Genomic DNA, 14,753 nt, shown 5'->3' with positions numbered 1-14,753 from the left:
GAGACAATTTGTCCCCTGTCACTATGATAATGAGTGTGTACCGGTCCCCAGTTACTAGGCCAGCTGAGACTACTTAGAACATAAAACAATACAGCGCAGAACAGGCCCTTCAACTCTCGATGTTGCACCGACCTGTGAACTATTCTCAGCTTGTTCCCCTACACTATCCAAAATCATCCATGTGCTTATCTAAGGATTGTTTAACTACATTAGCAGGTAGGGCATTCCACACCCTTACCACTCTCTGACTAAAGAACTAGCTTCTGACATCTGTCTTAAATCTATTACCCCTCAATTTGTAGTTAAACCCCCTGATGTCATCAACCGAGGAAGAAGACTTTCACTGTCTACCCTATCTAATCCTCTGATCATCTTGTATGTCTCTATCAAATCCCCCCTTTGCCGCCTTCTTTCCAATGAGAACAGGCCCAAGTCTCTCAGCCTTTCCTTCTAAGACCTTCCCTCCAGACCAGGCAACATCCTGGTAAATCTCCTCTGCACCTTTTCCAATGCTTCCACATCCTTCCCAAAATATGGTGACCAGAACTGTACACAATATTCCAAGTGCGGACGCACCAGCGTTTTGTATAGTTGCAGCATGATATTGCGGCTCAATCCCTCTACCAATGAAACCTAACACACCGTATTCCTTCTTCACAGCACTATCCACCTGGGTGGCAACTTTCAGGGATCTATGCACATGGACTCCATGATCCCTCTGCACATCCACACTACCAAGAATCTTTCCATTGACCTTCTGCCTTCCTGTTATTCTTCCCAAAGTGCATCACCTCACATTTAGCTGCACTGAACTCCATTTGCCACCTTTCAACCCAATTCTGTAGTTTACCCAAATCCCCCTGCAACCTGTAACATTATAACAAAATGACCACCACTCCACGGACTTTAGTGTCATCGGCAAATTTACTAATCCATCCACCAATGCCTGCGTCTTAAGTCATTTATAAAAATGACAAACAGCAGTGATCCCAAAACAAATCCTTGTGGAACACCACTAGTTACTGGATCTCCAGACTGAATATTTTCCATCAACCACCACTCGCTGCCTTCTTTCAGAAAGGTAATTTCTAATCCAAACTGCTAAATCACACTCAACATCTCTGCATTTTCTCCAACACCCTACCATGTGGAACCTTGCTTTACTGAAGTCCATGTATACCACGTCAACTGCCCTCCCCTCATCTACATGCTTAGTCACATTCTAAAAAAAACTCAATGAGGTTTGTGAGACACAACCTGCCCTTGACAAAACCATGTTGACTATCTGAAATCAAATTATTGCTGGCCAGATGATTATGAATCTTATCTCTTATAATCCTTTCCAAAACCTTTCCTACAACAGAAGTAAGGCTCACTGGTCTAGAATTACCAACTGTTCCTCAATCATTGCGACAGTGAGAGCGCATCTGTTCCCTGTCATTCAGACAATGTGCGAGTATCTGTCCTCAGTCACTGGGATAGCGTGAGAGAATATCTGCTCCTCAGTCACTGGGACAGCGTGACAGAATATCTGTCCCCAGTCACTGGGACAGCGTCAGAGAATATCTGTCCCTCAGTCACTGGGACAGCACGACAGAATATCTGTCCCCAGTCACTGGGACAGTGTGAGAGAATATCTGTCCTCAGTCACTGGGACAGCGTGAGATAAGGTCTGTCCACAGTCACTGGGACAGTGAGAGAGAATATCTGTCCCTTAGTCACTGGGACAGCATTGGGACAGTGTGAGAGAATATCTGTCCCCTGTTGCTAGGACAGTGTGAGAGAATAACTGTCCCACATCACTGGAATAGCATGAGAGAATACCTGTCCCCAGTCACTGGGACAGTGTGAGAGGACATCTGTCTCTCAGTCACTGGGACAGCGTGACAGGATATCTGTTCCCCAGTCACTGGGACAGTGTGAGAGAAGGTCTGTCCACAGTCACTGGCACAGTGCGAGAGAATATCTGTCCCCTGTTGTGGGACAGTGTGAGAGAACAACTGTCCCACATTACTGGAATAGGGTGAAAGAATATCTGACCCCTGTCGCTGGGACGACGTGCGAGAATATCTGTCCCCAGGCATTGGGACAGCGTGAGAGAATATCTGACTCCTGTCGCTGGGACAGTGTGAGAGAATACCTGTCCCCTGTCACTAGGACAGTGAGAGAGAATATCTGTCCCCAGTCATTGGGACAGCGTGAGAAAATATCTGTCCCCAGTCACTGGGACAGTGACAGAGTATCTGTCCCCAGTCACTGGGACAGTGACAGAGTATCTGTCCCCAGTCACTGGGACAATCTGAGAGTATCTGTCCCCAGTCACTGGGACAATCTGAGAGTATCTGTTCCCAGTCACAGAAATGTCCAGCACTTCGGTCCACTGACCCTACGTTAGCCAAGAACAATCACCTTACTATTGTAAACCCATTTTCCAACACTTAGCCTCTAGCCTTGTATGCCTTGGTGTGACAAGTGCACATGTAATTACTCCTTCAATGTGATGAAACCTTCTGCCTCCACTACCCTTACAGGTGACAATTTCCTGATTCCCACCACTAGCTCCTCTCAGTTTCTCCTCTGCACCTTCTGGCCCACACAATAAATCTATGCCCCTGGATAGTGATCCCTCCATCAAGAGGAAAGGTTTCTTCCTGTATACCGTATCTACGCCTTTCATAATTTTATATACCTCAATCCCTTCTCAATTTCCTCTGCTCTGCAGAAAACAATTCCAGTCTGTCCGATCTCTGCAGATACTCTGCATACCTGAAACTCTCCAGCCCAGGTGACACCTGGTAAATCTCCTCTGCACCTTCTCCAGTGCTAGCACGTCCTTCCTAGAATGGGGATTCCAGAACTGCACAGAGTGCTCTTGCTGTGGCCTAACCAGTTCTCCAATGCCTCTAAGTCCAAACGGTTGACTGTCTCAATGTATTCAATGATGGGTTAGAGAACACCAAAGATTCTCAACACGTCCACTGAAGGAATTTCTTCTCTCATCAACAATTGGCCCCTCCCTGAGAGATTGTATCCCTTGTGCTCCCGATTTGCCAACCCTCAGAAGCAATCTCTCAGCATCCACTGCTCCCCATCAAATCCCTCCAGAATCTCGAATATCTCAATGAAAGTGTCTGTCATTGTTCTGCAGCCCAGGAAACATGGGTCCCATTTACTCTGTGTCTCATTACAAGGCAATCCCTTCATCCCAGGGGCAAATTCAGTGATAATCTATATCTGCTTGATACTCATGTGCTTGAGTGGTTGAGACTGATTTAAATGGGAACGGTACGAGGCTGGGAACTTAAGCAGGCTAACAGTGAAAAGAGAAACAAGGACAGCAAAGCCCAAAGAAAATTACAGCACAGGAACAGCCCTTCGGCCCTCGAGGCCTGCACCGAGCCAGATCCTCTCTCTAATTTTGCCGCTTGTTTTCTGAAGATCTGTATCCCTCTGCTCCCTGCCCATTCATGTATCTGTTTAGATACATCTTAAATGACACTACCGTGCCCATCTCTACTGGCAACGCATTCCAGGCACCCACTACCGTCTGCAAAAAGAACTTTCCATGCATATCTCCCTTAAACTTTGCCCCTCTTACCTTGAACTTGTGACCCCCTGGTAACTGGGTTCCCTATCCTGGGAAAAAGCTTCTTGCTATCCACCTGTCTATACTTCTCATGATTTTGTAGACCTCAATCAGGACCCCCCATAACCTCTGTCTTTCTAATGAAAATAATCCAAATCTACTCAACCACTCTTCATAGCTAGCATCTTCCATACCAGGCAACATCCTGGTGAACCTCCTCTGCACTGTCTCAGTGCTGGGGGAAGCTGCTTGTCTGCCTCTGCAGCACTTGGGAGGTACTTACCAAGAATGTGAAGATTGAAAGAGAGCAGAACGTTTGTAAACAAATCTGGAAGTTGCTCCGTGGAATCAGATGACAAGCCCTCCTCAATCACATCTAGGAGAAACTGGATGAAAGCTGAATTCAGGTGCTCTGTGAACACAAAAGGAGCCTTTTAAAAAGATCTGTCATACTCTGTTAAAAAAGATATAAGCATCAAACAGAAATTGCTGGAGAAATTCAGCAGGTCGGGCAGTACATATGAAGAGAGATACAGAGTTAACGCTTTGAGTCCAGTGACTCTTTGTCAGAACACATCAGCGCAACATCGAGGGCCGACGGATGTGTACTGATGTACTACTGAGAGTTCCTTATGATGTTCTATGTAACTGAACTTGAAACATCAACTTTTGTTTTCTCTCTCCAAAGACACTGCCAGCCCCGCTGTGTTCCTCGACTAATGTTTATTGTTCTGTTTGTTTCAGACCCCCACATCCACTGTTCTTTGTTTTATTTAAAAGTGTAATTGTCAGTCAGGTCACATGGATGGTGAACAGCATAGTTACTCAGAGTGATATGGTGCCTGTTAGACACTGCTCTTGATACAGTTATCTGGGATCTCACAGATGCCCCCACCACCTGCATGATACCCGTCTATCCCCCTCTTTGGCTAATTTAACATTCCAAGTGAAACCACCAACCAGATTCCAGTCTTGAAGCTCTTGAACAGCACAGTGTTGTTCAGGATATCAAGATCCTGGGTTAGATAAAAAGGGAAAATCATGGTTCTTTAACTGCGAATGATAGCATGAGAATGTCACGATATTCAATACATCAATTGTGTAAGCTTTTCATCTGTAAAGAACATTGCCTGAACACTGCCTGGGCTCTATTTCAGTTTGTGTAAAGAACTGCAGATCTCAGGAAAGGGTTCTGTGGAAAATTTAGATTGGAGGGAGATCATATGGATTGATAATTCTACTAAGTTACTTTCTCCTTCATATTGCTAACCACCAAGATGCTGACGATCAGAGTTGTAGAATTCTCTGCCAAATTTTTGAATGTTTTCAAAAAGGTGTTAGGGAGAGTTCTTAGCACTGAAGGGACCAAAGGGCATGGGATGAAAACGGGAGCTGGGTACAGTGTTGGGTGATCAGCCATGATCATACTGAACGATGGCTCAAAGGGCAGAATGATGTACTTCTCTTCCTATGTTTTTACGTTTCCATGCTACCTTAGGACTTGGAAAACACTGCAACACTGTTCAAATCAAACCAGATCGGGGGTAACAGTGAGAAAAAGCTTCAGCTCCTAAACGTTGCCATGGATTTCCCCACTGTTTCAGGAAAACATTCAGGAAAAACAATTCCAGTCTATCTATACGATTCCTTGTTTCTCTAGGTCATGTCATAGAATTACACAGTAATACAGATGGAAACAGGCCCTTCAGACCAACTTGTCCGCACGATGAGACATTCCAATCTGACGTATTCCCAGTGGCCCACATCTCTCCAAACCCTTCCTAACCATATATCAATCCAGGTGACTTTTAAAACATCGTAATTGTCCCAGTCTCCGTCATTTCTTCTGGCAGTTCATTCCGTATTTGCACTAGCCTCTGTGTGAAATTTACCTCTCAGGTTCTTTTTAATTTTTTCCACTCACATCTCTAGTTTGGGAATCACCCCCACCCTAGGAAAATGATCTTGGCTAGGTCACCCCTTGGCCCCTGATGCTCCAGGAAAAAAAAGCCCCAACCTATTCAGATAGTGGCACATTGATTAGAAAATATTATTAGACATCGCTGGAGCAGGTGGGTCGTGAACCTGACGTCCTGGCCCAGAGGTAGGATACTGCCACTGCATCACAAGAGCCCCCAATTCTCTCATGTTTTTGTATCCAATGTCCATGTGACTTAGCCACCCAATGTCCAATCAGCTCTTAGCTTGCATTAACTGCTCAAGTACGAATGTTCACAAATAATGCATGTCCAACAGAGTTACAGCCTGCATCAGTTCCAAGGGTTCCCAAACTCACCAGAAATGTTGCACCCTTGGTTCAACAAGAAGTTGGACATTGCCCAGAACAGATTCACCCTTTGCATCACCACCAGTGACTGCCCGCTCCGGGATCACACTTCTAAAAATGAACAGCCTGACAGAGGGTGGCTTGGATTTCTGTGGATAAGACGTAGTGAGCCACCTTCAACATTCTGGGAGAGATAGCAAAATCATAGCTGGATGGGAACACCTGAAATGTCAGGGACCATAACCTTTGCCGTAAGCGTTGTGACAAAGCCCTTTGCGAGACTTTGCTAGTTTGAGTAAAAGCTGATGGAATGATAGTTAAATTAGTGGCCTGATTAGGAAATGGTCTGAGGCAGAGTGTGACAGAATGCGACTTGGTGGAATCTCACAGCCACCTGTGTTCAGGACTCAACTATTTGCTGAACTTACTATGATGTCAGACTTCGATGACAAGCTAGAGACGAAGTTTGCCCATGAAACAAATATCAACCGCATTGGCAAAGGAGATGACAGAAACAAAGTTACAAATATATTACCAGACTAGACAGGATTGAGGTTCACAAGGAGCAAGTGAGAGTAATTCTGGGAAGTGTGAAAATAGATAAGCCCCCTGGGCCGGATGGGATTTATCCTAGGATTCTCTGGGAAGCCAGGGAGAAGATTGCAGAGCCTTTGTCTTTGATCTCTATGTCGTCATTGTCTACAGGAATAGTACCAGAAGACTGAAGATTAGCAAATGCTGTTACCTCGTTCAAGAAAGGGAATAGGGACAACCCTGGTAATTATAGACCAGTGAGCTTTACTTCGGTTGTGGATAAAGTATTGGAAAAAATTATAAGATATAGGATTCTCAGTCATCTAGAGAGGAATAAGTTGATTAGGGATAGTCAACGTGGTTTTGTGAAGGGTGGGTTGTACCTCACAAACTTATTGAGTTTTTTGAGAAGGTGACTAAACATGCGGATGAGGGTAAAGCGGTTGTGGTGGTGTGTATGGATATCAGTAAGGTGTTTGATAAGGTTCCCCATGGTAGGCTATTGCACAAAATACAGGGGCATGGGACTGAGGGTGATTTGGTGAAATTTTCAGAAATTGGCTCGCTGAAAGAAAACAGAGGGTGGTGTTTGATGGGAAATGTTCACCCTGGAGTTCAGTTACTAATGGTGGACTGCAAGGATTTGTTTTGGGGCCAATGCTGTTTGTCATTTTTATAAATGACCTGGATGAGGGCTTAGAAGGATGGGTTAGTACATTGTGCAGATGACACTAAGGTTGGTAGAACCATGGATAGTGCAGAAGGATGCTGTAGGTTACAGAGGGACATAGATAAGCTGCAGAGCTGGGCTGAGATGTAGCAAATGGAGTTTAATGGTGAGATGATTCATTTTGGAAGAAGCAACAGGAATGCAGAGTACTGAGTTAATGGTAAAATTCTTGGTAGTGTAGATGAACAGAAAGATCTTGATGTCCATGTACATAGATCCCTGGAAGTTGCCACCCAGGTTGATAATGTTGTTAAGAAGGCACACGGTGCATTAGCTTTTATTGGTAGAGGGACTGAGTTTCAGAGCCACAAGGTCATGCTGCAGCTGTACAAATTTCTGGAGCGGCTGCACTTGGAGTATTGCATCCAGTTCTGGCCACCACTTTATAGGAAGGATGTGGAAGCTTTGGAAAGGGTTCAGAGGTGACTTACTAGGATGTTGCCTGGTATTGAGGGAAGGTCTTATGAGGAAAGGCTGAGGGACTTGAGGCTGTTGAGAGAATAAGGTTGAGGGGTGACCTAATTGAGACATATAAGATAATCAGAGGGTTAGATAGGGTGGGCTGTGAGATCCTTTTTCCTCACATGATGATGGCTAGCAAGAGGGATCTTAGCTTTAAATTGAGGGGTGATAGATATAGGACAGATGTCAGAGAGTAGTAGGGGCGTGGAACGCACTGCCTGCGACAGTAGTAGACTCACCAACTTTAAGGGCATTTAAATGGTCATTGGATAAACATATGGATGTAAATGGAATAGCATCAACTCAGAGTTGATGAGCTGGAAACTGAGCTTCCAACGTTGAGACACAACTGGGATGGGGAAAGTTACCTGGACGCTATATTTCAGGAGATGATCACACCCATGAGACTAACTAACTCCTATTCAGCCAGTGGTCAGGGAGAGGAGGGTGTGGCTGTGAGTGAGGGAGGTAGAGTTGCAGGAGTCTCAGCCCCTTGTCCAGCAGGGTCAAGGGTTTTGCTGTCTGTGTAGACAGGAATGGGGACTGCAGGGAGAATGAGCTGAGTGACCACAGCACTGTGGTGCAGGGAGCCATTCAAATCGGGCGGGAATGAGAAGAGAAATGTTGTTGTATTTGGGGATTGTATAATTAGGGACAGAGACACTGTTCTCGGTGTCCAGGATCGAGAGTCCCGAAGGTTGTGGTGCCAGCCTGGTGCTTGGATTCAGGATATCTCATCTGGGCTGCAGAGGGACTTGGAATGGGAGGGTAAATATCCAGTGGTCGTGGTCCATGCAGGTACCAAAACATAAATAAAACCAGGACAGAGGTTTCGAACAGCTGGGAGCTAAATTAGGAAGCAGAACCAAACAGGTAATAATCTCTGGATTCTGGATTAGTGGTGCTGGAAGAGCACAGCAGTTCAGGCAGCATCCAAAGTGCAGCGAAATCGACGTTTCAGGCAAAAGCCCTTCATCAGGAATAAAGGCAGTGAGCCTGAAGCGTGGAGAGATAAGCTAGAGGAGGGTGGGGGTGGGGAGAAAGTAGCATAGAGTACAATGGGTGAGTGGGGGAGGGGATGAAGGTGATAGGTCAGGGAGGAGAGGGTGGAGTGGATAGGTGGAAAAGCTGCACTTTGGATGCTGCCTGAACTGCTGTGCTCTTCCAGTACCACTAATCCAGAATCTGGTTTCCAGCATCTTTAGTCATTGTTTTTACCACCTTAATAATTCTGGATTCCTACCTGACCCACGAGTTACTTGGCACAGGGTCAATAAGAGTAAACAGGTAAATGCTTGGCTTAAAGATTGGTGTGGAAGGAATGGGTTTGAATTCATGGGACATTGGCACCAGTACTGGGGAAGAAGGGGCCAGTTCTGATGGGATGGTCTTCATCTGAATGGTGCTGGGATCAGAGTCCTAGTGAATCACATAACTAGGGCTATAGATAGGGCTTTAAACTAAATACGGGGTGTGGGGGGAGGCGGGGGACGTCAGTGAAAGGGGAAAATAGAAAACTCGAATTAAAAAAAGAGTGCAGAATTCAGGACAAGTTATTAAAATCTCCAGTGTAGACACAAATAGGACAGAGTATCTGGAAAGAGTTAGCAATCAAACTTTGATTACACAGGACAAACGAATGACAACGAGAAGAGGGACAGTTAAGGCAGGACTGAAGGTGTCATATCTGAATGCACACAGTCTAAGGAATACGGTAAACCTGCTGTGGGCGCAGATTGAAATTGGCAGGCATGATATGGCGGGCATCACGGGGACTTCCCGGGTTTTGCTCCCCGTGTGACAGAAAGCAGAGAATGGGGATAAAAGGTTCCTTTTCGGGGCAGCAGTCGGTGACATGTGGTGTTCGACAAGACTCAGTGTTGGGATTGCAACCTCTCATTTTATACATTAACAATCGAGATGGAGGAACTGAGGGCATTTTGGCTAAGTTTGCAGATGATACAAAGATAGGGAGAGGGACAGGTAACATTGAAGAGGCTGGGAGGTGACAGAAGGATATGGACAGGTTAGGAGATTGGGCAAAGAAGTGGCAGATGGAGTACAACATGGGAAAGGGTGAGGTCAGGCACCTTGGCAGCAAGAATAGAGACATGGACTATTTTCTAAATGGGGAGAAAATTCCAAAGTCTGAAGTGCAGTGACTTGGAAGTTCTAGTCCAGGATTCTCTCAAGGTAAACTTGTAAGTTGAGTCAGCAGTTAGGAAGTCAAATGCAATGTTGGCATTTATTTCAAGACGACTTGAATATAAAAGCAGGGATGTTTTTTTTAAGCTTTATAAGGCTCTGGTCAGACCATATTTGGAATATTATGTGCAACTTTAGGCCCCATATCTCAGGAAGGATGGACTGACCCTGGAGCGGGTTCAGAGGAGGTTCAGGAGAATGGTCCCAGGAATGAACAGCTGAACTTATGAGGAACATGTAAGGACTCTGAGTTGATACTTGATGGAGTTTAGAAGGATGAGGGCAGATCCAATTAAAACATACAGAATGGTGAATATCTTGGACAGAGTAGATGTTGGGAAGGTGTTTCCATTGGTAGGAGAGACTAGGACCAAGGGCGCAGCCTTAGAGTAAAGGGGGACCTTTTAGAACAGAAACTTCTTCAGCCAGAGAGTGGTGAATCTATGGAATTCACTGCCACAGAAGGCTGTGGAGGCCAGGCCATTGTGTATATTTAGGATGGAGATAGATAGACTCTTTTAATTGTAAATGGGATTAGGGACTATGGGGAGAAAGGACAATGAGGTTGAAAAACTTATCAGCCATGATGGAATGGCAGAGCAGGGCTGAATGGCTTAATTTCTGTTTCTTATGGTCTTACAATTTGGCAGTACAGATGGGTCTGGGTGCCCTAGTAATCAAATCACAAAGTTAGTCTGCAGGCACTGCAACTGATTAGGAATGTAAATGGAACGTTATAGTTTGTTACAAGGGAAATTAAGTATAGAAAGTATGGATGGATTCCTGCAGTAACAAAGGGGTTGGTATGGCCACGTCTACAGTACTGTGTTTGGTGTCCTAATTTTAAAAAGGCAGAATTGGATTTGAAGGACTTGAGGGATACCTTATCAGAAAAGGCTGAACTGGTGGGACCCTCAATCATAGAATCCCCAGAGTGTGGAAGCAGACTATTCAGCCCATCGAGTCCACACCAACCCTCCGAAGAGCATCCCACTCAAACCCTATCCCTGTAATGCTGAATTCCCCATGACTAATGCATCTAGTCTGTTCATCCCTGGACACTACAGGGAAATCAGCATGGCAATCCACATGAATTGCTCAGTTTTAGACTGTAGGAAGAAACCTCAGCACCCGGAGGAAACCCACACAAATAGGTGAGAATGTGCAAACTCAACGCAGACAGTTGCCCAGAACTGAACCCAGCTCCCCAGCACTGAACCACCAGGCAGTCCCAATGTCCCTTGGACTTTGCAAGAACACGGGGTGATCTCATTGAAACACTGGCTTGACAGGGCAGCTGCTGAAAGGAGGTCTCCCCATAACAAGATTAGAACAATGGGAAACTGCTGAAAAGTAAAAGGTCTCCCATTTAAGATGGAGGCAATAGCATATTGCCCTCAAAGGGTTGAGAGTTTGTGGAACTCTTTCCCAGAGGTGGGATCAGAGAGATTCTTGATGAAAAAGTGAGTGAAAAGTTACTGGCTGTTGACAGGAATCTAGTTGGAGGGGGAAGCTGATTGAGCTCCTGCTAATTCTCCAGTTCATACATTTGTGTCCAATGGATTTAGTTACTTCCTAATGTGAGAGGAGGCAGTGAGTAAGTTGGGCACTGACATTCTGTGCAGGTGAGCACCTGACCAGTTGGGAGCAACCACTTCACTTCACACATTTAGGGAAAGGAGCAGCACTTGCTATTCTTTCACAGGACGTGGACATTGTTGGAAGGACTAGTATTTATTGCCCATTCCGAACTGCCGCTAAAATGACTGGCTTGTTCAGCCATTTCAGAACTACATGCATTGCTGTGGGTCTGGAGTCACATGTAGGCCAGACCAGATGAGGATGGCAGATTTCTTTCCCTAAAGGACATGGGTGAAGCAGGATAGCTTCATTGCTGCCATCACAAGATAAATATTCCAGATTTAATTGCATTCCAATTTAATTTGCTGCTGCTTTGGAATACCATTTATGGCTCCAGAGTATTAGCCTTGCTTCTAATCACTAGCCCAGTAATATTATCACAACACCCTCACCTCCTCCTCCTGTCTTCACCAAGCTAGACTAGATGCACTGACCCATTGATTGTGGGAGTGCTCAACTCTTTCGATTCCTACTGTTTATACGATAGGTAGGGTGAAAGTGGGCGCTGCAGATTAGAGTCAAGATTAGAGTGGTGCTGGAAAAGCACCGCAGGTCAGGCAGCATCCGAGGAGCAGGAAAATCAACATTTCGGGCAAAAGGCAACCTCGGATGCAGCTTGACCTGTGGTGCTTTTCCAGCACTACTCTAATCTGGACTCTTTACAATAAGTCACCCTGTGGACCAGCTTTGCACTCCTGTCCATCCAGCCTTTGTGCTGGAGACAATGAATGGGTGGTGGTGGGGGAGGGGAGGGGGTCAGTCGAGTTTTCCTGCAAGGCATTCATGGACATGAGCTATAAGTTAGGATCCAGCATTGCCCACGTGATTCCAACTGATGGTTTCTTCAAATGGACAGCAGGTGGCACAATTCCCCTTTCCTCTCGGAACAAGGGATTCACAGACGCCCCCTGGCTATACTCCACATTATCTTTACCGTTGGGATGGAAGTTCAATTTTGATCACAAACTGTGGGCCTGACTAGCAAAGCTTGCAATCATTGCTCATCTCTATTTCCACTCCTCAAGGTGGTGATGGGCTGTAACAAATCCACTAACAACCTCAGTATCATCCACACAAAGACATGATGAGAAAGAATAGGAAATGAATTTGGGAGGAACGTTTTACCGTTCAGAAGATTCACAAAGCAATTACATACCAAACAGGATGCTTCAGAGCACTGAGGCAACAGAGACTCTCACTGCACTGTGTGACCTCTGGCTCAGGTTCAGCACTGGGTGAGGTGAACCCCTGGCCACTGCGCTGCACGGATCCTGGCCGGCTTTCTTTAGACTAGCACGGAGATCATAAACACTTCTCACCATCACTCAAACTGAGCTGATGACAGTTCAGGAAGCAGCTAACTTGCGAATGTGTCACAGTCAGACAGATTCTGCCAACTGAGCTCATTAGCACTCTTAGATCTGTGGCAACATGCCAACAATTCTAGGCCACTTCAAATGAGTGGAATTATGAAGGTGCCGAAGGATAGACAGGGTAAAGCTGGTTTCGAGACAAGAAATCAAACAAGCCAACCGTAACCTTATTGAATCTAAGCTGGTTGGGATGTTAAGCTCCCAGCTTCTCATTGTAAAAGAGCACAATGCAAAATTCACAAAAGTAATAGTGGTACTGAGGTTGGGGTGGGGCAGGGTAATGAGAGATGTGGGGCAGTGAACGAGAGAGGAGAAAAAAGCAGGGAGCAGAACAGACACTGGGGGGAGTTCATGGGATGCAGAGTCCTAAAGCACAGGGACAGGACCTTTGCCCATACTGGTCCATGCCGACCAAAACGTCCATCCACCCTAACCCTATTTCCCTGCTGTTGTGGTTCTGTTCGCCGAGCTGGAAGTTTTTGCTGCAAACGTTTCGTTCCCTGGCTAGGGAACATCATCAGTGCTATTGGAGCCTCCTGTGAAGCGCTGCTGTGATGTTTCTTCCGGTATTTATAGTGGTTTGTTCTTGCCGTTTCTGGGTGTCAGTTTCAGCTGTAGTGGTTTGTATATGGGGTCCAGGTCGATGTGTCTGTTGATGGATGTTCTTGCCGCTTCCGGGTGTCAGTTTCAGCTGTAGTGGTTTGTATATGGGGTCCAGGTCCATGTGTCTGTTAATGGAGTTTGTGGATGAATGCCATGCCTCTAGGAATTCCCTGGCTGTTCTCTGTCTGGCTTGTCCTATGATGGTAGTGTTTTCCCAGTCAAATTCATGTTCCTGGTTGTCTGAGTGTATGGCTACTAGGGATAGCTGGTCGTGTCGTTTTGTGGCTAGCTGATGGTCATGGATGCAGGTTGTTAGCTGTCTTCCTGTTTGTCCTATATAGTGTTTTGTGCAGTCCTTGCATGGTATTTTGTAAACTACGTTAGTTTGGCTCGTGCTGGCTATTGGGTCCTTTGTTCTAGTGAGTTGTTGTCTGAGTGTGGAAGTTGGCTTGTGTGCTGTTATGAGTCCTAAGGGTCGCAGTAGTCTGGCTGTCAGTTCTGAGACGCTCCTGACGTATGGTAGTGTGGCTAGTCCTTTTGGTTGTGGCATGTCTTCGTTCCGTGGTCTATCTCTTAGGCATCTGGTGATAAAGTTGCGTGGGTATCCGTTTTTGGCAAATACCTTGTATAGGTGTTCCCCTTCCTCTTTTCGCAGTTCTGGTGTACTGCAGTGTGTTGTGGCTCTTTTGAATAGTGTCCTGATGCAGCTTCGTTTGTGTGTGTTGGGGTGGTTACTTTCATAGTTTAGGACTTGGTCTGTGTGTGTTGGTTTCCTGTGTACCCTTGTGGTGAATTCTCCGTTGGGTGTTCTCTCTACTAACACGTCTAGGAATGGGAGTTGGCTATCCTTTTCCTCTTCTCTCATGAATCGTATTCCTGTGAGTGTGGCGTTGATGATTCGGTGTGTTTTTTCTATTTCTGTGTTTTTGATGATTACAAAGGTGTCATCGACGTATCTGATCCAGAGTTTGGGTTGGATTTGTGGTAGGGCTGTATGTTCTAACCTTTGCATAACTGCCTCTGCTATGAGTCCCGAGATTGGTGATCCCATCGGTGTTCCGTTGATTTGTTCGTATATCTGATTGTTGAATGTAAAGTGTGTGGTGAGGCACAGGTCTAGTAGTTTAAGTATGCCGTCCTTGTTGAAAGGTTCGGCCTCCTGTGTTCTGTTATGTATGTCCAGTAGGTTGGCTATTGTTTGTCTGGCTAGGGTTTTGTCAATCGATGTGAACAGTGCCGTCACGTCGAATGATACCATGGTTTCTTCTTTGTCTATGTGTGTGTTCCTGATGATGTCCAAGAATTCCTGTGTTGATTGTATGGAGTGTTTGG

The 14,753-nt window shown here is 45.7% G+C and overlaps 1 protein-coding gene across 1 annotated transcript in view; it reads right to left on the bottom strand.

Annotated features, from left to right (window-relative positions):
• The window catches only part of LOC132822427 (NCK-interacting protein with SH3 domain-like), a 230,825-nt gene that overhangs the window by 24,383 nt on the left and 191,689 nt on the right, over positions 1–14,753 (bottom strand). Inside the window, exon 10 of the mRNA XM_060835805.1 lies at positions 3,870–3,998. Coding sequence (XP_060691788.1) covers positions 3,870–3,998 — 129 coding nt within the window. The remainder of the gene's footprint in view (positions 1–3,869; positions 3,999–14,753) is intronic.

This window comes from Hemiscyllium ocellatum, chromosome 14 (assembly GCF_020745735.1).
Source record: "Hemiscyllium ocellatum isolate sHemOce1 chromosome 14, sHemOce1.pat.X.cur, whole genome shotgun sequence".
NCBI classification, from domain to species: domain Eukaryota; kingdom Metazoa; phylum Chordata; class Chondrichthyes; order Orectolobiformes; family Hemiscylliidae; genus Hemiscyllium; species Hemiscyllium ocellatum.
This window is presented reverse-complemented; position numbering and strand designations above follow the sequence as displayed.